Source organism: Castor canadensis, chromosome 11 (genome assembly GCF_047511655.1).
Source record: "Castor canadensis chromosome 11, mCasCan1.hap1v2, whole genome shotgun sequence".
Lineage (NCBI taxonomy): Eukaryota > Metazoa > Chordata > Mammalia > Rodentia > Castoridae > Castor > Castor canadensis.
In genome coordinates, this window is record NC_133396.1 from 53,373,086 (window position 1) to 53,396,544 (window position 23,459).

At 39.4% G+C, this 23,459-nt stretch overlaps 1 protein-coding gene across 1 annotated transcript in view; it reads right to left on the reverse strand.

Annotated features, from left to right (window-relative positions):
* Positions 1 to 23,459, reverse strand: part of Stx8 (syntaxin 8) — a 257,201-nt gene that overhangs the window by 75,920 nt on the left and 157,822 nt on the right. The window contains exon 7 of the mRNA XM_020161439.2: positions 15,841 to 15,942. Coding sequence (XP_020017028.1) covers positions 15,841 to 15,942 — 102 coding nt within the window. The remainder of the gene's footprint in view (positions 1 to 15,840; positions 15,943 to 23,459) is intronic.

The following is a 23,459-nucleotide window of genomic DNA, read 5'->3' on the forward strand; positions in this document are numbered from 1 at the left end:
ACCAGAGGATGGCAGGGTTTTATGGGAACTGGTGCAAGAGTGGGATGGGGCTCAGGCAGGAGGCCTTTTAAGGGTATAATCTTCAGCTGAGATGATAGAGAAGCGCAGAGAAGGTAGAAAGAGAGAAAACAGGAAAGGATTGGGGGCAGAGACTGGAAAGAGAGAAGAGAGAAAGAGTACAGAGAAGTCAGGGACGAACCCAGCACTGCAGAGCTAGACACTACAGAGCTAAAGCATGATTTAAAGGTAGGCCAAGTGTAGCTCTATTGGATTGGTTTATGTGCAATTGTTCAGAGTCCACCAAACTGGCCCCTTGGGTGATGCTAGTGCTATATGACAGAATGTTCACAGAAACCTGGCCTGGAATATGTCCAGCATCCTCTCATGGGAATAGGGCTCCTAAGCCTGACTTTGAACATTAACATGGAAGAAAAGATGTATCAATGTCTCTAGAAGGCACTGCACTCAAAATAGACAGACACATTGGCCTTGGGATGCAAGGTTGGATAGAAAGCCTTGAATTCCTAAACAGAAATTTATCAAAGTACTCCTTATTTCCTTTGGTTACTTACAAACTGAACAATCTTACAACAGTTAGCAGTGCCAAAGATGCTTGATTGGACTTACTTGAAATGAGCATTGTAGACAAGCACAATTTGTATGTCATCTTAGAAGAACTAGGTAGTAAAACTACTGGGTCCGTTTTGAGTGATAATACTGGTATAATCAGTAATTTTATTCCCCCCTTTCTCAAAGATCCCATACATGCCTTTGAATAGCTAACTCTATTAATTACTAAAGACAAGTGATGTCCAGCTTGACATGGGCCAGAGGAGCAGTCTAGGAGAAAGCAAGGGTCACTCCAGTTGGTTCTCCTTCTGCCACCTTTACAAATAAAATTATATCATATTGGTGGTCTCCACTGTGCAAAGTGGTTAGAAATACATTCCTTTAGCACTTACAGCCTAAAACGGCTTTTTCCTGAAAAATTTGCCTGAGGTCTGGAATTTATTCACGCCAATCAGCATAAAGGCATTTTTTTCTTTTATTATTCATATGTGCATACAAGGCTTGGGTCATTTCTCCCCCCTGCCCCCACCCCCTCCCTTACCACCCACTCCGCCCCCTCCCTCTTCCCCCCACCCCCTCAATACCCAGCAGAAACTATTTTGCCCTTATCTCTAATTTTGTTGTAGAGAGAGTATAAGCAATAATAAGAAGGAACAAGAGTTTTTGCTGGTTGAGATAAGGATAGCTATACAGGGCATTGACTCACATTGATTTCCTGTGTGTGGGTGTTACCTTCTAGGTTAATTCTTTTTGATCTAACCTTTTCTCTAGTTCCTGTTCCCCTTTTCCTACTGGCCTCAGTTGCTTTTAAAGTATCTGCTTTAGTTTCTCTGCGTTAAGGGCAACAAATGCTAGCTAGTTTTTTAGGTGTCTTACCTATCCTCACCCCTCCCTTGTGTGCTAAAGCTTTTATCATGTGCTCATAGTCCAATCCCATTGTTGTGTTTGCCCTTGATCTAATGTCCACATATGAGGGAGAACATACGATTTTTGGTCTTTTGGGCCAGGCTAACCTCACTCAGAATGATGTTCTCCAATTCCATCCATTTACCAGCAAATGATAATATTTCATTCTTCTTCATGGCTGCATAAAATTCCATTGTGTATAGATACCACATTTTCTTAATCCATTCGTCAGTAGTGGGGCATCTTGGCTGTTTCCATAACTTGGCTATTGTGAATAGTGCCACAATAAACATGGGTGTGCAGGTGCCTCTGGAGTAACCTGTGTCACAGTCTTTTGGGTATATCCCCAAGAGTGGTATTGCTGGATCAAATGGTAGATCAATGTCTAGCTTTTTAAGTAGCCTCCAAATTTTTTTCCAGAGTGGTTGTACTAGTTTACATTCCCACCAACAGTGTAAGAGGGTTCCTTTTTCCCCCGCATCCTCGCCAACACCTGTTGTTGGTGGTGTTGCTGATGATGGCTATTTTAACAGGGGTGAGGTGGAATCTTAGTGTGGTTTTAATTTGCATTTCCTTTATTGCTAGAGATGGTGAGCATTTTTCATGTGTTTTTTGGCCATTTGAATTTCTTCTTTTGAGAAAGTTCTGTTGAGTTCACTTGCCCATTTCTTTATTGGTTCATTAGTTTTGGGAGAATTTAGTTTTTTAAGTTCCCTATACATTCTGGTTATCAGTCCTTTGATGTGTAGTTGGCAAATATTTTCTCCCACTCTGTGGGTGTTCTCTTCAGTTTAGAGACCATTTCTTTTGATGAACAGAAGCTTTTTAGCTTTATGAGGTCCCACTTATCTATGCTATCTCTAAGTTGCTGTGCTGCTGGGGCTTTGTTGAGAAAGTTCTTACCTATACCTACTGACTCCAGAGTATTTCCTACTCATAAGGCATTTTTATAGGAGGGAGGGAATACTATCTAAATTTAAGCTCATTATGACCATTAAGCTGATTGGAGTCATCACTTGCCACCAAAACTAAAAGACATAGCTTTAGAAATAATAGAAGAGGAAAATCACAAGAGGCCGTTCCAAATCACATTTGTAAAAATAAGAAAAACAGAACTGGAAACATGGGTTGGGGGAAAAATGTTAAGTCTGGATTACAAAGAAGATCATAAAGTTTTGGAAGAACTAGAAGCTTAACCTAAGGAACGGAGCATATAAAACAATGGATTCAATGTCACAGCAAGATATGCCTGTTACCACTGCCTAACTAAAATGAAAAGCACATCCTCTTTTTGAGATTTGATTATCTACCAACAAGATGGAAATCAGAGTAGCAAAAATGGCTTAAAAGGCATCCCTTAATTTATCAAGGATATACAGAAATGACAAAATGAGGTGCTACTGAAATTATATAAAAGTGTCATGTCAGAGGACTGATAATAGAATCAGACGAGTTACTGCAGATCAAACATCTCAGGCATAAAACTTCCCTTCCAGGTTCCAAAACTAATTACCAATATTGTGATGTATGTGCATACTGGTATCAGTTAATTGTACCTTACCAATATTAGAAACAGTGAGAATAAGACAGAGCAACAATCACGATACCCACATTTGTTTTTGAAATGAACTCCAGGTTTTTGAAACCATTTTTGGTTTGGGAAATCTATGTAAAGATAGTTAAGATTCTATTTCATCTTACAAAAAATGGTTACATGCAGCAATGTGACACCCAATTTTGAAGAGGCCAGGGAATTTTAGAAGTGATATTATTCCAACTTTGTCATAATTTCATGGAATGGGAAACACCAAATATTTATTCATTCTTTAAATTAAAAACTTTATTATGGTAAATACACATGACATAAAATTTACCACCTCCAGCATTTTCAGGGGCATTAAGAATTCACACTGTTCACTGAGACATTTTTTAACTTTTTATTTATTAAGATGACTTTACCAAAAAAAATCCCCTAAGCACAACTATTTACATTTCTTTGTAGCCTTTTCTGATCTCTAACATATATATGCAGTTTTAACTGTTATTGTCATAGTAACTGTCCTTTTGTCTGGAAGCACAACGCATTGAGTCTCTTGAAGATCATCTTTCAGAGCTTTTTACAGAATGAATTATGCACTGCTACTGTGGCATTCTCAAGGAATACACATGAACATAACTGCATGCCTCAAGTTGTTTTCTGCAAGCAGTACTCTGCTTCTAGAAGCTTTTATGTCCAGTCTTTCATAGACAATCATTGTTTAAGCATTTGGAGAGCATAAATCATTCAATGGATCATGTCCATATACTGCGTAATGACTAAAAAGTGCGTACATGTAGTCTACTTTGAACTTTGTATAAAAAACCCCCAGTGTTTGGGAGGCTCTCCCTCTTGTTTCTCTACCCATTTTATCAAGTCCTCTGTGTGTATGTGCACATGCAAATGCACACACGTGTATGTATGTGATAACACACTGTAAAGAAATTACTTTAAAAATCAAAACGGAGACCTAAAAGAAAAAAGAAAAAAAGAATTCCCACTATTGTGGGATAACATATCTGCAAGAATGACACTACATTTCTAAAAATAAGACTATAGAAGTCCAAAAGTTACTTTGAAAGGAATAACTGCTTTAAGTGCTAAGAGAGAGACACTGACTGGACTCCAGGGACACTGGGCTGTTGAGCAGTCCATGCTCTCTCAAGGACAACCGAGTCACATGTTAGCACCAACTTGCAGCAGTTAGCTACAAAGCAGCAGAAAGTGAAACACAATAGAGGCCAAGTCCGATGCAAGATCAGTTTGTTGCTAATCCAGAGAGATTGACCTTAGTGTGCACATTCATGGCCACAGAAAACCAACAGTGATTTAAAATGAACCCCGAATCAACTGTTCTAAGCAATTTAACATGGTTCACTGACTGAAAATTGCCATTATCGTCTGGCTCTGAAACAGAAAGAAAAGGTGACCGAAAAACAAATACCAAGGCATTGGTAATAAATACAAGTTCTATTAGAGTCAATTAATGGATCCCTAGAGCTGATAAAAATCTTCATTATTACAACAACATCTGGAGTAAAGTTATTTAAAAGCTAATACCAGGGCTTATAAGACTGCATTTCCAAGGGGCTTGGTAAAGACAAATTATCTATTTCTTTTCTTTATTGCAGTGCTGGGGATGGAATCCAAGGCCTCCCACAGGCTAGACAAGTGCTCTATCACTTAACTACACTCCCAGCCCCCCATTTATTTTCTAACTAGCACAAATTCTCTTACATTCTCTAACTCCTTGTACTTCACTCAAACATATGCAGCCTGAAGTGGGCATCTGTCCATTATGGCCAAAAATGTGTCCCACGGGCTGATTCTCTGGAAGGCAAGAATGGCTTTGCAACTGAGCAGGAGTAGGAATTTACTTGTGGACAGTGGACACAACAATGAATGGAGCTGGCATGGATGCTTTGTACAGAGTCACAAGTTATTGCAGTCACGTAATCGTTCTTATAATTTCTAAAAATAATAGAAGTTAAAAGTTTTTGTTTGCCTCTATTCCTTCTTTAATACTGTTTGCTTCTATTTAACTTTATTTAGCACTGCTTATTGTTTCCTAAGCAATGATGGGGGACGCAGCTAATACTAGAGAAAACCTGTACTGTACTCTCTAAACACAAAACAGAAACTGCCTGGGGCACAGGGTCTCTTAAACAGAGTAGCAAGCACTAGACAGCCAAGAGAGTAATCTGATATTTGAATTTCCTTTAATACATAGAAAAATATAATGACTTGTGAATAACTGACTTAATAATTCTATAAACCATTTGCATCACCATCTAATCAATTTTATCATTACAATTTTTAAAGGAGGATACGCATGAAAATTTGTACTCCAAACTATTTCATTTTAGGGAATCATTTCAGAAATAAAACACAGATTGGAGACATGGCTCAAGTGGTAGAGTGTTTGCCTTGGGTTCAATTCCTAGTATGCAAAGAAAAAAAAGAAGTCTACAAACCTCTTTTAAATGTGTAACTATAACTAATAGCTCTATAGGGCCAACTTGAGAGAGAAATACATGGAATCTTTTGAACACAGAACCCAGGAGTAGCAGTTCCCAGTACTGCATTCCTTCATTTTCCTATGCTAACACATATTAAGCCTGCTAAGCTTTCTCCTTATCTTGCATCAAAACATTTCCCTATCTTTCTTGTTCTGTTCTGATAAGAAAAATTGTATGGAGCTGGGGTCCTGGGTTCAAACCCCAGTACAAGAAGGGAGGAAAGTAGGGAGGGAGGAAAAGAAAAGAAGGGAGGGTATGTAAATATTTTTTGACCAATATAAAAATGTACCCCTGAAGGTAAGAGTCCCTGTCCAGGTATGATTCTGCAGGTATCCAACCTAGCACTGGCTACCCTGTATGAAAGGAGATTGACTAAAGTCTTACCTGGATCCCTTTATTAGAATATATGTGTGTGTGTGTGTGTGTGTGTGTGTGTGTGTGTGTGTGTGTGTGTGTGTGTAGAGTGGGGTGTTTAATTCTCTTCACAGAGATATGGAAAGAAAATTACAGCGCTAGATGGAACAATGACCATCTAGCCACTGATTTTCTATATGAAAAGACATAAAGTGATTCTACCCACCACAAACCCCTAGGTTTACCCAGCTTAGATACTTTTAGTGACAACTAGAATCCAATTCTTCATTTCAATTTACAAAGATAAAGGAAAATCAATATGGGAATGAGGAGTACCAGAATGCAATGAAGAATTCCCAAACGGCCAGGCTGGGTTAGAACAATACATTAAGTAGGTGCTAGGTGCTCTTTCTCTCATAAGCAGATACTCAAAATGTATCAGTAAAGCATAATTTGAATATGAAAAACACACTCTGTCCCAAAAATATTGACAGTTCTTCCAAACCCAGCCAATATGTGCTAGTCCCATAGGGCAGATGAAAGCAGATGAATTAACAGGAGAGCACACATTACCAGAAAACATGCACAAACACGTACAACAGAGCATCAGTCAAGGGCCATTCAGGGTAATTATTACTCAATAAGAACAGGAAACATTCTTAGAAATTACATCTGATTGTTCCAAACCACAACAAGCAAAAACAGTAATCAAAAAAGCGATTGTACTTTGTGATCACTTTTGACCCCCTGATGATAGCAAGTCAGTGCCTCCTTACAGATCCTAAGCGTGGCGGTTTCTGAGTGGTCACGGTGACAGCTCTGAGGCTGTCAGTCCCTATCAATCACCTTCTATTAAGTAAAGGTTTTCCAATTTTGTGCTGCTCTCATGGGCTTTATTTTGCCTGGATTTAGTTGAAGCATCAGCATTTGAACTTATTGCTCCTATTCCTGATCCCCAAATAAATGCTGTTAGCAGAAAAACTGGCTTTTCCACAGATGGAACACAAAATCAGGAAGACGACAGTGATGTGGTCACATATAAAAGAAATTCTGACCACATGAAATTAATGCTCATTTCACAAACTCCATGAGCAACCACAGGGCACAGGATGGAGTGAGTACTTAAGGGCCAAGAGAAGGGAATTTCTGTAAGTTGGACATTTTAGCTCCTGATATGAATATTAAGCAATACCTATAGGTACACTGGTCTTCTCTCAGATTCTAGAAGCAAGTTTCTTAATTGTTCCACAATATATAGTTTCACCTCTTACTACATATTACCTCCATGATAGAGGAACATCATTTTTCTAAAATATTCCAGATATGCCTGGGGAGAAACAGTTTTAAATCACTTGGAAAAGGCATGGGTAAAAAATAAGAACTCCTTAAGGAGAGGAGAGGGACGCATTTTATTTATTTTTGCAACACCTAATGGCTGCACAGATGTTTGCTACATTAATATACAAAAGCCCCAAGATATGAGCCACAGTTTATATAAATATGATCGAAGTTATAATCACATACATTTTCTGTACCAATTGAGAGATTTCATTATTATTTCTAATAGCTACATAAATATGACAAAGAACCAAGAACAGAATGAGAGTGGAAAGTAATTAAGAGGGAAGAGAGTTGGAATGAGCGGGCCCAGGAGCTGACTACACAGACGTGAATAAGAGATCCCAGAATAGCATACTGTGATGTTTTATTTGGCCCACAGGGTATTTTTTTATGTAAATTTATTGTCAAGATTAAAATATTAGGAGATTTCATTTAAGGATCCAGATTTTGGTCTTGTCTTAAAACAATAAACAAGCAGATGACCTGGCATCTCAGTCTCACTCCTTAGTAACAAGCTGCTGTTTGCACTCTAGCTGCCACTGGCCATAACTGTGGCTGCCCACTTCATTCAAGAATGTTTCCTGGTGGAGGGGCTCAAGCAGTAAAGTGCCTGCCTAGAAAGTATGAGTTCAAACCCCAGTACCACCATCCAAAAAAAAAAAAAGAGCATTTCCTGTTGGGTCCCTGAAGACAACTGAAGGGATGAAAAAAGTTTGGAACTTGAAAAACATAGGAAGCATGGAAAAGGATGCTGATTTGGGGAGAAAGACAAGAAGGAATCCACAGAACATGGACAGTAAGCAGCGCTGTGGGCGTCAAGAGGCTGACTAGCAGCTAAAGCCACAGGCCTTGGCGTTCAGGTGAATCCAGGTCTGAGATGCAGAGTTGTTAGCTGCCCATGAAGACACTCAAAAATGTAGATGATCTGCCTTGAGGAAAAAGGGTCAAGAAAAAAGAGCAGAAGGTGGACAAGACAATGGAAACCTAAGTACACAAGTAGATTCTCTGTAGGTTGGTTCCAACCTCTTGGTTGCGTTTTCTATGCCTCTCAGGCAGGTGCCCTCCATGTCAGCCAGACAGTCTTACTTCTTGTCTGAGAAACCTGGTGATGTCAGGATCATCTTCAAATCTGTATTTTCCGCAGCCTGGAATGCTAGGTTCCTCTTCCCTACCTGCTACTTTTTATCTACCTTTCTAAAATAAGCTTCAGATACTGGCAATATACATGAAAAAGCTTAACACTGCTCACACCCTAGGTCTAAATAAAGCAATTTAGAAAATCTACCCGCAATGGACAGATGTTTTCCACTTTGAAGGAGCTTCCACCGTGTGACTGCCTGCCAGGAAGTAGCATATCACTGCCTGATAGGGATGCCAAGGTAGCCAGAGTCTTCCTTTGCCCACCCTGGGTCTGGCCAGTTGATACTTCCTCCTCTGACCAAGAGAGGAAGAGATGACTAGAGATAGGGGATGCACTTAGCAACTCTGATGTCAGCATTTGATTCAGGCTATTCTCATCCAGGGACAGCAGCTGTTCTGACCCCTGGTTTTCCAGCTGTCACTTCTCTGGACCTCAAATAACCTTCCAATTAGAGCCCCATGGCTGTAAGTAAACCAAAGTCATTATTTTATTCTGGTACCTGGAATATTCAAACTGATACCTTACCTGAGAGGGAAATACCCTAAATACAGAAAAAAGCTCTGTGTGTACAGTTGCAGCATTATTTACACAGTAGAATATGGAAATAAACTAAAGGCCCCCAAACAGGAATACATAAGCAAATGATATAGCTACTTGATAAAATGGCACTAATCACTAACAAAATGTGTTCATAACATAACATTAAAATTAGGAGGGTTTAAAAATATAGTACTGGGTAAGGTATGGAAGTACACACCAGTAATCCCAGCTACTTGGGAAGCATCATGGGGAATCACGAATTGAGGCCAGCCTGGACAAAAAGTTAGGCAGAATCCATCTCATAACAAACAAACAACAACGACGACACAAACGCCAGACATGGTGGCCCACATATAATCCCAGCTACTCAGGAACTGGAGATAGGATGATTGTGATCTGACACCAGCAGGGCAAAAGAGTGAGACCCTGTCTGAAAAAGTAAACTAAAGCAAAACAGGGCTGGAAGCACGGCTCAAGTGGTACAGCACCTGTCAAGCAAGCATGAGGCTAAGTTCAAATCCCAGTACTGCCAAAAAGACCCTACCAAAATCTTATAACAATACTATTTTCAGAAAAAAGTCTATAAGTACCAAAATATTAAGTGTAGAAGCACTTTATTTAACTTTTAAATTACAAAAGTGAAACAAGTTCACTGCAAACTACTCCAGAGAATATGGAGAAAACCCTGATAGGGCCATTTCCTATCTCAGGCCTTGCCTACTCCCACCACTGTGCATGGTGACATAGCTCTGCCAGGCTCCTCCAGTGCTCCAGTAAGCACTGTGTAAACAGGTCTCTCCTTCTTCTTCCCTCCCTATAAAGAGATCATGGCATTCGGACCCTGCTTATTTTGGTTGGTTTTTCACTTCACCAGGCTCAGAAAGCTTCTCCTACTCACACTCCAGACCTCTGCTCCAGGACTGAGGCTTGTTGGAAAGCTCTGTGCTCCAGGTGACATGGGTCCTTTTCTGAGGCACTTCCTGCAGCCATTAGTGACTTTCACCAGGTATTACTCTCCTACATGCTAAGTCCTACTTTTTAGCTTCACTTTGTAGCCCAGTGGTGGGGACACCAGTGATGCCCAGCAACCATTGGCACAGAAGGAGGGAATGCGTGAATGGGAAATCTAGAGGACAGGATGGCTTTGAAGGGAGACACTCATTGGTGGTGGAGTGGCACTTCTCCACTTCAACAAAGTAAGGATGGCACAGGGTACAGAGACACACACCCACCTGTGTAAAGGACACAGGGGCTGAGCAATTTCGCAAGCTTATCTCAATGAACAATGTCAAGGGAAAGAGGAGAAAATACTCTTGATAAATAAGAAGACAAATAAAAGACTATGCACAGTTATTTCTTGCTCTAAATTAACTGCTTACATTTGTAGTAGGGTTTTTTGTTTTGTTTTGTTTTCTTTTTTTGGTGGTGGTACTAGGGTTTGAACTCAGGAGGAACTCTTACCACTTGAGCCATTCCCTTAGTCCTTTTTTGGTTATTTTTTTAGGCAGGGTCTCACATTTTTGCCGAAGGCCAACCTCCTACCAACACCTCCTATCTAGCTGGGATTATACACATCTGGCTTATTAATGATGATGAAGTCTCATTAACTTTTTGCCTGCACTGGTCTGGGACTGCAATCCTTCTGATCTCTGAGTCCTGAGTAGCTAGGACTACAGATAAGAGCCATCATTCCAGCCTTTCAAAATTTTTTGAAAATGAAAACAGCTCTGAGACCTGTTAAATAAACTACACTCCTTAAACTCAGTTTCTTACTTATAATTTATAAGGTTTAAAAGAGTAAACATTAGAAAAACATATGTTCAGGGGTCTACAAAGGTAAGGCAATGTTTCCATTGCATAAATGCTAAAGGTGGCATGAACTAATTTCAGGACTGATAACGGACTTCAACCACAAAATTTCAAATTTCCATTAAAAAAAAAACTTCGTTTCTAATCAAACAAGGATGCTAATTTCATGGTTCCAAAGTGCACCTTTATGATTCACTCAAGTTGGCCCTGTCTAACTGAGGCCTCGGTGCTGGGAGGACAGAAGTAGGAGTCTGGGTCTATCTGTGGAGGAGCCTCTCAATAGGCAGCTCACCCCAGAGGCTGACAGCTGGTGCTTCCAAGGGCTCATAGCACCCAGTGCTGGGCCACTGTACCCCATCTAACTTGTCCTCATTTAGTCTGTTCAGTAACGAAGTATGTAAGTGCAGGCTGAACTCCCTTCACCTAAATGCTTGGGACCCTCAGTGGTTCAGAGCATGGATATTTTAAGAGTTTGGAATATTTGCATATACATAATGAGATGTCCCGAGGAAGGGATCCAAGTCTAAACATGACATTCGTGTATGCTTCATATACATCTTATACACATAGCCTGAAGGTAATTCTGTACAATATTTTGAGTGCAACTGCATTTTGACTGCAAGATGTCACCTGAAGTCAGGTATGAAATTTTTTACTTTTGCTGTCACATCAGCACTCAAAGTTTTGGACTTTGGAATTTTTTCATATTCTGAACTTTCAGATGAGGATTCTTCACCAGTAATTGCTATCCTCATTTTCTAGAGAAGGAAATGAGACTTACAGAGGGCCAGCTGCTCTCCATATTGCCCAGGCTAGAACCAGGTCTGCCTGATGCCCTCCTGATGGGGGGCCACATTGCTTTCCACCACTGCCCAGCTGCACCTCCAGAGAGCTGGAGGCAGGCCCTGTGGTTCTAGGTAGAGACAGAGTCCCTGTGAGGTCAGTAAAGCTGATTTCCAACCACATCACTGGAATGCTGCTAAAATTACCATAGCTGTGCTTAGACAACATTACACAATAGTCAATATGTTGAGAAGCAAGACTGTCCCTCAGTCAGAGTCATTCATAGCTCTTAGTCCTGGCTCTCACAATTGGCTCCCTCCATCAGACTTAGACAAGTCTCTTATTTTGAATTCTAATGAGGATCCAGCACACTGAATATTTAAACTGCAATTACAGAGATCCCACTTTTATGTAAATGTCCTTAATACAAGAAACAGATCAGAAAATATATCTAGGAACCAGGGGAACACATCAGCTTAATTTGCCTTTAGAACTGAGAAAAAAAATAATACTGCTCTGTACTTGGTGTTATCACAGGGGTGTGATTGAGAGAAGAAAAGGGAGAAAAACTACACAAAGATCTCAGGAAAAATTTTAAAGCCCAGGCTGTGGAGTGAAAGGTCCACAAAGAGGTGCTTGAATCCTTTGTCCACAACTGAACAAACAAATTCATCATCAGACCCTTCTCCAGTGTGGCCCATTGCAATCTGGGCTGTGTTTATAACTAGAAACCCCCTTGCTGCTCAAGCACCTCTGGCTGATATGTGAGCCCATCATGGAAGATATACACAGAGCAGGGAAACAAAAGGCCATTTCATGGTTTGCAACCTATTTTTGCACTCCTTTGAGTCAAATGATGACAGGCCGGCTGCTCGCCACACCTCACGCGAGTACTCTCAGTTACACGGTAATAGTGGCAAGTGAACCGCAATCAAGTTATGCTTGAATGAACCGCTGCACTGCCAGCCTCCCCAACATCTTGTCTGCAGTTTCATGTATGAAGGTGTGTATGCTTTCATATAAAATAATCAATCCAGCCTTGCATTTTGAAAAGCATGTGATTAACTTTTTGCTATAACAAACCCCTGTCCTTCAAATGCATTTCCTATTAAGATCGTAATTTAATTTCCATGGTATTTGGAGATCCTCTTCTAAATGCTAGCATTCATGAAAAGAGAATGTAGTTTTGTTTTGTTGTTTTCTGATTCGTCCTCTGGTTAATTCTCTCTTTTGCTGGTACTAAAAATGTTCATTCCATTTTGAGTTTCACTTATTTCTAATTTTTAGAAGTTCTAGCCATATCTTTTCAAATTTTCTATGCTACTTTTTGTAGTGTCCTGTTCTGCCACGACACTTTCAGACTTGCCTTTTATTTTTTAATTTAGAAGGCAGAATTGATGTTATAGTCCATCTGATCACCTTGACACTGCGGGCTTGTGCAGCCTGGCTGCCGTGGTCTATTGCTGGTCCTCGCTCCCATGCTGTGCTGAGAGCAGGCAGCGTTATCTTTGATTGCACACTGCTCACTGCCCTTAGAAATGTATTTTTAGTTCACTCCCAGAGATATAAGATCAACATGCTTTCCTCTAGAGAAGTATTCCATTGGTCTTTTGGCATATAACTAGAGCTATACAAGGAAAATTGGCCTCAAACCGAAGTTAAGGTATGAGGTGTCCCAGGCTACCCCGAGTCCAAGATGCAAATTCACAAGGGCCTTTCTATGACCACGTTTATGGAAAAACTCTATCTCCTCCCCTCCTCCCACCTTTGTCCTCTCCTATTTTGGTTGATGCCAATGCTGCCTTCTCCACAGTATCCAAGGGCAAGTTTAATTACCTTCAGAGTATAAATTGCTCTAAGGGGATAGCTTTTTGGGGTCTGTGTTTAATGTGGGAAGGGTCTCTGATCACACTTCCATTCGGCTGCCCTCTCAGGCTACAGAAGGCCCCGACTTCTGCCTACAGAAGAAAGAAGCTTTATCAGATTACAAGTTTTAAACAGATAAGAAAATGCTGCAGAAGACCTAAGAGTTTAGAGGTTGTAAGTGAAACAAAAACAAGTGGCCATTTTCTCCAATAATTCCACTCTTGGGTAAAAAAAGTCAGAATATTAACAGATATTTGCACATCCACATTCACAGAAGCATTACTTACAACAGCCAAGAAGTGGAAACACCCCCAAGTGTCCACAGACAAATGTGTATACACATACAATGGGGTATCATTAAACTTTTAAAAGGAATGAAATTCAGATATCTGCTACAACATGAATAAATATTATAATGATTCATTTATAACAGGAAGACATTATGTGAAATGAAAAAGGCAAATAATTAATGACCCCAATTAAATGAAGTATCTGGAACAATCAAATTCAAAGAGACAGAAAGTAGAAAAGTAGTTACAGGGATTGGGAAAAGGAAGACTGGGTAGTTATTATTTAAGATAACTTTAGGTTTAGGATGTTAAGAAAAAGTTCTGATGGGCTGGGGGTGTAGCTCAGTGGTAGAGCTCTTGCCCAGTATGTGTGAAGTACTGCTTTCCACCCCCAGCACTATGAAAAAAAAAAAAAAAAAGAGTTCTGGTGGTGGTTACACAATAATGAAAATGTACTTATGATAAATTTTAGAAGTTACATTTATTTTACCACAATAAAAACAAGTCAGGCTAATTTTTTTTTTTTTTTGGTGATACTAGAGTTTGAACTCAGGGCCTCATGCTTGCTAGGGAGGTGCTCTACCACTTGAGCCACACCTTCAACCCTTTTGCTTTTAGTTTGTTTTTTCAGACAGGGTCTTGTGCTTTTGTCTGGGCCAGCCTCAGTACACAATCCTCCTACCTCTGCCTCCCACATAGCTGGGATTATGTTGAGGGATAGGGATAAACAATATTTATGAATGCAAAGGACAACAGACAAACCCTATGGTTCAATCTCCAAAATACATCTGTAATTCAACTTTTTACCACACTGGCCCAAGCCACCCTGAGCTGCTACCAGGATTACTGCAATCCTCCCCTATCTGGTCTCCCACTTGTACCCTTGCCCCATGTCTTCTCAACACAGCAGCCCAAGCAGCCACACAACTCAGATTGTGATAATCCTCTGTTTAAACATTTGTATAAGTCGGGATCCAACCAGGAAGACAGAAAGCACTCTAGATATTTCCAACAGAGGTAATATATTACAGGATTTGGTTACAAAGATTCATAACTGCAGAAAGTCACTAATGTCTTGTGCTGGAGGAACCAGAAAACATGGGCAAACACAGGTGAGGACCACAACACTTTTAAAGCTGCATATCTCAGGGGACCCAAGCACAGAGGACCTTGTTCTATAACTGGATCCTTCAGAGGCATTGATTACATTTGTCATGTTAAAAATGCTGCAAGTTGAGCAAAGCGAGTGCTCAGATTACCAAAGTTTTTAACTGCTATTGTATTTCTGTATTTAATAAACAGCTTTATAAACTTGGTGCATTCTTATGAGATGAAATACCAAGTGATCTTGGTGACTACTACTGTCACCACCACTTATTGTCACTTACTTTTGGCAAAGCACTGTACACAGGCAATATAAATTTAAACCTCACAGAGATTGACATCAGTACTTCAGAAATAACAAGTATCTGTGAGTATTTGTTAATAACTAGTGAGAACAGTGAGGGGTTCTTGAACTCCACCTTCTACCTACTCAATGACACCCTCTAGCCAGGGCCTGAGAATGAGTATTTTAGGCACTCCAAAGGATTTTTTTTTTTTTTACAGTACTGGGGTTTGAACTTAGGGCTTCATGCTTGCTAGTCAGGCACTCTGCCAGCCATTGATTTTTTTTTTTTTCACTCCAAATGATTCTTATCTTGACATATGAATCCCCATTTTACACATAAGGCTTCAAGAGGTAATGTGACTTGACAAGGATAACATCAGTAAATATAGGACTTTAATTTGGTCAGACTTCAAAAGTGGAGTAACTCTAAATTGCTTTATGTAGGTTCATTAATAAAAGAAAAAAAGGCACATGAGTAAACAAGATTGCCTTTAAAACTCACCACCAACCTGCATAACATTATATAATTTCCCAAACCACTCCTCTCCATAAGTATCCAGAAAATTTCCATTTTATATTTTAAAAAAAGAGCCAATGAATGATATTCTCTCTGAATCCCAAATAATTCATTTCATTTTAATAACATGAGCATCTTTCAGCAATTTCAATGCTTCTGCAAATGGTACTGCCTTTATCAGAAGGGCAACCAATTCCCTGTGGTAATTAGACAAACAGAAGAAACTAAAGCAGAGTAAATTCACAAGCAATCAGAGAAGCAGAGCTAGATCTCTTACCACACGAGGTTGACTTTCTGTCCACCAGCTTCACACGTCTGGTTTCGTTGCGAAGCTTTTCATCTGTGTTCTCCACAAGGTTGGCAAGGTCGTCAATGATCTCTAAGGGAAAGCAGAGAGGCATGATGAATTCTCCCTAGTACCTGCCTGGGTTCACAGCACAGGGCCACAACTGTGGCATTGCTTCCTTGGAATGACACTTAAGTACAGTGAAAAAGAAATTCTAATTCAAAAAGGAAAAAACAAAAAACAGAAAAAGAATGGTAAAGTAAAAAAACTTGTTTAACACAATTTTGGGAGACAGAAACACAAGCAAGTTGAGGGAAAGAAAGCATTATGCGGCAAATTTACACCAGTCATGTTGCCCTTCTGCTAGGTAGCAGTCAGCTATGAGTGATGGAGATGTGCAAAGAAACCTAAAATGGAGTATTCTTCAAGGTCTCTGAGAGAAAAACATTGAGCAGCCTCTGTTACCATCAAAGCAGTCCACTAAGGTCATGGGATGTCACAAGATGTTTTAGAACAACCTACCGTAAGATGTATGAACATTAGCTCCTAAAATAGATCTTTAACTTAACAAAACAAAGATCCAGGTCTGTAAAACCATATCCTAAGGGTCAGGTAGACAGAATAATTTAGTCCTAGGGAGGGACTTAACACTCCAACACCTTTCTATTCAATAAACACTTGTGCCAGGGTAAAAATAATTATCATTCTTGACCTCCCTTTCTGAGATGACCAGCTTTGAGTGTATTCCTTTCTTTATATACTTTGCTATTACTTTTTTTTTTTTTTTTTTGGGACTGGGTTTGAATTCAGGGTTTCACACTTACAAAGCCACAGCTTCAGTCCATTTTGCTCTGGTTATTTTTGGAGATGGCATCTTGTGAACTATTGCCTTGGCTGACCTTGAACCTTGATTCCCTTAATCTCAGTCTCCCAAGTAGGATTACAGGTGTGAGCCACTGGTGACCAGTTTACTTTTTAACTCCATTTTTGAGTCTTGGCTGTATTCTTCTCTCGCTGGATACAGGAACTGAGGCATATAGCCATGCTGATTTTCCAGCAGCGCTTCAAGTATAAAGGCGACATATAGCAGAGAAGACTTCAGGGGTGCCTCACCCCTTCCTGACATAGCTACTAGGTGGTAAAACTAGCCAAGCAAGAGATAAATAAAAGTAAGGAACCCTCATGAAGACACTGGAGGCTGTGACATGAGAGCTGATGGTTAGAACTGAATTCATTTAAATGCTAAACTGAGGATAAGCAAATTACATGGATTAGTATGTCAAAAACAATATATGACAAGGTAATTCCAATTAGGGAGCCACTGGGAGAGGGTAAAGGTGAAAAAGAAGATGAAAGCACAATTTCTTCATCCTGCACAGCAAGTCTTATCAAACTGTTGAAAAGTTAAACATATAGAAATTTACAGCTTTTCAAAATCACCAAAATTTCGATGTATTATGTCACTTTTTGTGAACCTTTAGTAATTCTTATCTTTTAGTAATTATTCATCTTGTAAAGATCCTTTCTGTAATGTTCATCTTTTTAATGCTAATCTTTTAAAAGTGAAATTAAGCACATTTAAATTTATTTTAAATGACAACATTAAAAATGGCATATATATTATGATCTTAATTATGTTAAATTATTTCTATCCATCCTCTTATATTTGCATACCTATAGGGATTTATGCAGATGGTGGTAACCTGATGTTAATGATGATTATTCCTAGGTGGTGGGAGCCTAAGTGATTTGACTGTGTTCTTCCTTACAGTTTTCCTGTATTGTTCGAATTTCTTATACTGAGCATATATTATTTCTGCAATTTTGATTCTCTTTTCTTCTCTCTTTTCTCCTCCCTGTTTTAAGTGACTGCTTTAGAGAGACATAGTCCAATGAGTTGCCATTTTTCTTAAAGCATTAAATAAAGTAAATGAGGAAGTCAAAGAAAATCTCCAGAATGGAAGGGAGACAAGGCAGGAAAAGGGCAGTCCATGCAGTAAGAAGAGTGTCTAAAAGACGCAGAAGAGCTGGGCTTCCTTCTTCCAGCCTCCTGCAGCCCTACTTACAACTTTCTTTCTTTCTTTTTTTTTTTACTTGCAGATCCTACACATAGTATTCTAACTGCTTGCAAGTCTTTCTTTTACCAAATAAGTATGACAAACTAACTTCTCTTCAAACTCCTCCCTCCAGAAGAGTGTCTAGCACACAGCAGAAGTCCTTTGCTGCTTCTTAGAAAAATGGATCTAAGCCACATTTGTCAAATATTGCCTATGTAACACCCTCCTAAGGAAATTGTTCACTACTGTTCAACAATTCATTTTAACTCCCTCATTGTGTTCAACATCTTTTTCCAGTTTTCCTCTCATTAAACCAGAAACTCCAACTAGAGTCTTTTCTTCTCCTATGCATGGGTGATTCCAGAATTTTGTATCCTTACTCTATAATACTAATGTGGCGATTTTATATATCTTTTACTTTTTTTTTATTTTATTGTTTTATTATTCATATGTGCATACAAGGCTTGGGTCACTTCTCCCCCCTGCCCCCACCCCCTCCCTCTCTCCCCCACCCCTTCAATACCCAGCAGAAACTATTTTGCCCTTATCTCTAATTTTATTGAAGAGAGAGTATAGGCAATAATAGGAAGGAACAAGTGTTCCTGGTTGAGATAAGGATAGCTATACAGGGAGTTGACTCACATTAATTTCCTGTACGTGTGTGTTGCCTTCTAGGTTAATTCTTTTTGATCTAACCTTTTCTCTAGTTCCTGGTCCCCTTTACCTATTGGCCTCAGTTGCTTTTAAGGTATCTGCTTTAGTTTCTCTGCGTTAAGGGCAACAAATGCTAGCTAATTTTTTAGGTGTCTTACCTATCCTCACCCCTCCCTTGTGTGCTAAAGCTTTTATCATGTGCTCAAAGTCCAATCCCCTTGTTGTGTTTGCCCTTGATCTAATGTCTGCATATGAGGGAGAACATACGATTTTTGGTCTTTTGGGCCAGGCTAACCTCACTCAGAATGATGTTCTCCAATTCCATCCATTTACCAGCGAATGATAACATTTCGTTCTTCATGGCTGCATAAAATTCCATTGTGTATAGATACCACATTTTCTTAATCCATTCATCAGTAGTGGGGCATCTTGGCTGTTTCCATAACTTGGCTATTGTGAATAGTGCCACAATAAACATGGGTGTGCAGGTGCCTCTGGAGTAACCTGTGTCACAGTCTTTTGGGTATATCCCCAAGAGTGGTATTGCTGGATCAAATGGTAGATCAATGTCTAGCTTTTTAAGTAGCCTCCAAATTTTTTTCCAGAGTGGTTGTACTAGTTTACATTCCCACCAACAGTGTAAGAGGGTTCCTTTTTCCCCCGCATCCTCGCCAACACCTGTTGTTGGTGGTGTTGCTGATGATGGCTATTCTAACAAGGGTGAGGTGGAATCTTAGTGTGGTTTTAATTTGCATTTCCTTTATTGCTAGAGATGGTGAGCATTTTTCATGTGTTTTTTGGCCATTTGAATTTCTTCTTTTGAGAAAGTTCTGTTCAGTTCACTTGCCCATTTCTTTATTGGTTCATTAGTTTTGGGAGAATTTAGTTTTTTAAGTTCCCTATATATTCTGGTTATCAGTCCTTTGTCTGATGTGTATGTAGCTGGCAAATATTTTCTCCCACTCTATGGGTGCTCTCTTCAGTTTAGAGACCATTTCTTTTAATGAACAGAAGCTTTTTAGTTTTATGAAGTCCCACTTATCTATGCTATCTCTTAGTTGCTGTGCTGTTGGGGTTTCGTTGAGAAAGTTCTTGCCTATACCTACTGACTCCAGAGTATTTCCTACTCTTTCCTGTATCAACTTTAGAGTTTGTGGTCTGTATACGTCTTTTACTTAATCAAGATTCCTATTAATAAACTAAAAATTTTCTGCTGTAGATGGCTTGCCAAAATTCTTGTCTCATATAGCCAATCTACCTTGAAATCCAATTCTCAAAAGTCTTTAAAATTAAAATCTTCATCTTCTCTCATATTTGACTGACTCCCTTTCTATATTCTCTGTCTTCATTAGGGTACCATCATTCATTTGCTTGCCCAAAGTAGAACTCTTTTTTTTTTTTCCCCCTGCAGTACTGGGGTTTGAACTCAGGGCCTCACGCTTGCTAGTTAGGAACACTTGAGCCATACCCCTAGCCCTTTCTGCTTTAGTTATTTTTCAGACAGAGCTTCCTACCTGTGCCTCCAGCATAGCTGGGATTACAGGTATGTACCACAATGCCTGCCTGGCTTGTTCTTTGAGACAGAATCTTATTAACATTTTGCCCTGGCTGACATTAATATGTTATCCTCCGATCTCTACCTCCCAAGTAGCTGGGATTACAGGCATGAACCACCATGTCCAATCCAGGCTGGAACTCTTTAAAAAAAGTTTTGGTTTTTTGGGATGTTTTTGGTGATAGTACTATTACTGGAGGTCCAGGGATTACAACAGGTTCTTGTCTGCAGTCACAATCAAAGAACTAATCTGAGAGACAAGTAATGCAAGGCAAAGTAGCAAAGTTTATTGAAAGCAGAAAGTGAAAGCAACACCTAAGTATTGCCCTGAAGGGAGATGCCTCAGGCTCCAGCCACATAGCTAAAGAGCCCCAGTGGTTCGATGTCTCTCTGACTTTTATGTGGTTTGAGTCAGGCTGGTGGGAAAAACCTGGACATTTCTGCAGGTGGGGTTAGGGTGATTAGCAGATTTGATTGACAGCTAGATATTATATAACTGATTTCTGACTGTGCATGTCCATCCCCATAATTTACTCTGTTATAACTGTATGCATGAGATACAAGTAATATTCATGAAGCCTTAAGTAGGGAAAAATACCTAAAAGGTTACTACAGGTGACAGATGGGCTACACTATGCATGCCTTCAGAAATAGTCAAAACGGTTGTCACTTCTTCCCCATTTTGCAGGATGTAGAAGACCACAAGAGCTGAGGTGTTAACCATGAAAGGGGCATTCTGGAGTAGTCCAGGAGAGGATTGGATCCTATCGCCCCTGCCAGTCTTCACAGTAACCCTGTATGCCTTTGACTCCTACTGGAGTTTGAACTGGCCTTGACCTTCCTAGACAGGTGTTCTACCAGTTGAGCTACATGCCAGTACTCGAAGCCAGAACTCTTAAGAATCACCTGGTCTTCTTCCTTCCCCTTCATCTGACATCCTATTTGTTAGCCACCCCTGTTGATTCTACCTCTCAGTGTCTCCAAATCCTATCATTCATCTTAAAACTTTGTACTAACATCTCAGGAAAGTTTGACAGTGTTTCTAAAACAATGTCCCACCTTATCTACTGCATCTAGTTCTGAATCTATCCAATCCATAGCGTAGGCAGGAACATATTTCTCATCTTTCAATTAATTAAAATTTAAATAGCACCATGAGACTGTGACTATTATATTGAATAGCATAGCTCTAAACCAAAGAAAGAGCAAAAGAACAGAAAGAAAGGAAGGAAGAAGAAAAGGAAGAAGCTAAAACACTTTTCTAAGAGGTCCGGCTCAAAAAAATTGATGGAAGAAATAAAATTAAATGCTAAAAATACATGATTACTCTAAAAGAAGGCAGGAAAGGAGGTACAGAGGAACCAACAACAGACAGGACAGAAAGAACTATCTAGAAGAAGACATAATTAAACCTAACTACATCACATCAAATGTAAATATCTTAATTAAAAGACAAAGAATATTAGGCAAGATTAACAAAAAAAAGGTGATACAATGATATGATTCCATAAAGAAACTCATTCTCAACATAAAACATAGGTAGTGAGAAGGTGGCATGAGTAACAAGTCAGGCAGATTTCCAGACATGGAATAGATAACATGGAATCTTTCATAATGAGGAAAAAAGAGAAAATACAAGTGACACAAACAGAATATGTCTCAATTTTTGAATATTAAGGAAACACCTCTAAAATTACACATAGGACAAGAATGAAATCATAAGAGAAAGCAGAAAATCTATTGAACAGAATAAAACAACTGCTATAGACTGGATGTTGTGTGCCTTCGAAGTTCATGTGTTGAGAACTAGTCCCCGGTGTGCTGGTCACCACCTTAGGGAGGTGACCAGGTCATGAAGGCAAAATCTTTGTGAATGAATGAATTCCATCCCAAGAATCAGATTGGTGCCCTTATAAAAAGAGATGCCTGTGAGCTTCCTTGTCCCTTTTATCATGTGGGGTTACAATGAAAAGATATTGTGTGGCCTCACCAAATGCTGAATCTGCCTTGCTCTTTGACTTTCCAGCCTCCAGAACTATGAGAAACAAATTTCTGTTGTTCATAAGCCATCCAGCATATTGTATTTTGTCATAGCAGCCTGCAGGAATGAGTCAACAACATAACATAAAAGTCTGTGGGATGCAAATAGAACAGTAGCTAGAGAGAAGTTTATTGCTCTAAATGCATATATTAGGAAAGAAGACATAAAATCAATGATCAGACTAAAGAGAATAATCATGTAATCATCATGATAAATGAAGGAAAGGGATCTGAAAAAACGTTCAATGTCCAATCATGATACAAGTTCTCAACAAAATAAGAATGAAAGGAAACAGTCTGGTGCAGCACATATATGAGAAACGCAGGGCTAACATCAGATTTAATGGTGAAACATGGAAAGCATCTTCTTTAAAATCAGGAACAAGGCAAGGGTATCTGCTCTGAGGACTTAGGTGGAATATTTTATCAGAAGTCTCACATTGTTCAATACAGCAAGAAAAAAAGAAAGCAACAAGATTTGAAAGGAAGGTGTAAAACTATTTGCAGATGGAATGATTTTGCACACAGAAAACTCTATGGAATCATTTAAAATCGAGAAGAATACGTGAGAATATCGTGAAAGGCAATGCATTTCTAAACCCTAGTAACAAACAACAGAAAAACCAAAGTTAAAAAGTATATTAATTGTAATACCATCAAAAACTACATCAAATTCTTAGAAACAGCCATGCACATGGTTATGCCTATAATCCAACTCACCTTGGGAGATAGAGATCAGGAGGACTGAGGTTCAAGGCTGGCCTGGGCAAAAAGTTAATGAGACCCCCATCTCAAAAAACAAGCCAAGTATATGGTGGGGAACATCTATAATCCCTGATACTTGGGAGGTGTGGGTAGAAGGCGTGCTGTCTGAGGTCATCTTGGAATATAAGCACAAGACACTATCTGAAAAATAACTAAAGCAAAAAGGGCAGGGGCATGGCTCAAGTGGTAGAGCACTTAAGCAAGTGTAAGGCCCCAAGTTCAAACCCCAGTATTGCCCCCACAAAATCTTAGAAATAAATCTAAAAGAAGATGTTTAAGACCTTTACACTGAAACTATAAAACACTGCTGGGAAAAAGTAAAGAATACCCAAATAAATGGAGAGCTACATATCATGATCATAGATTGGAAGACTTGGTATTTTAAAGACATCGGTTAACATTTCCTGATGATTCAACAGAGAAAGGTCAAAATCCTGGAAAGCTACTTATTTATTTATGGGTTTTTTTTTTGACATGCTGGCCTCAGGCTCCTAAGTGCTGCGATTATAGGAATGTGCCACCACTGCTGTTCCTGTAAG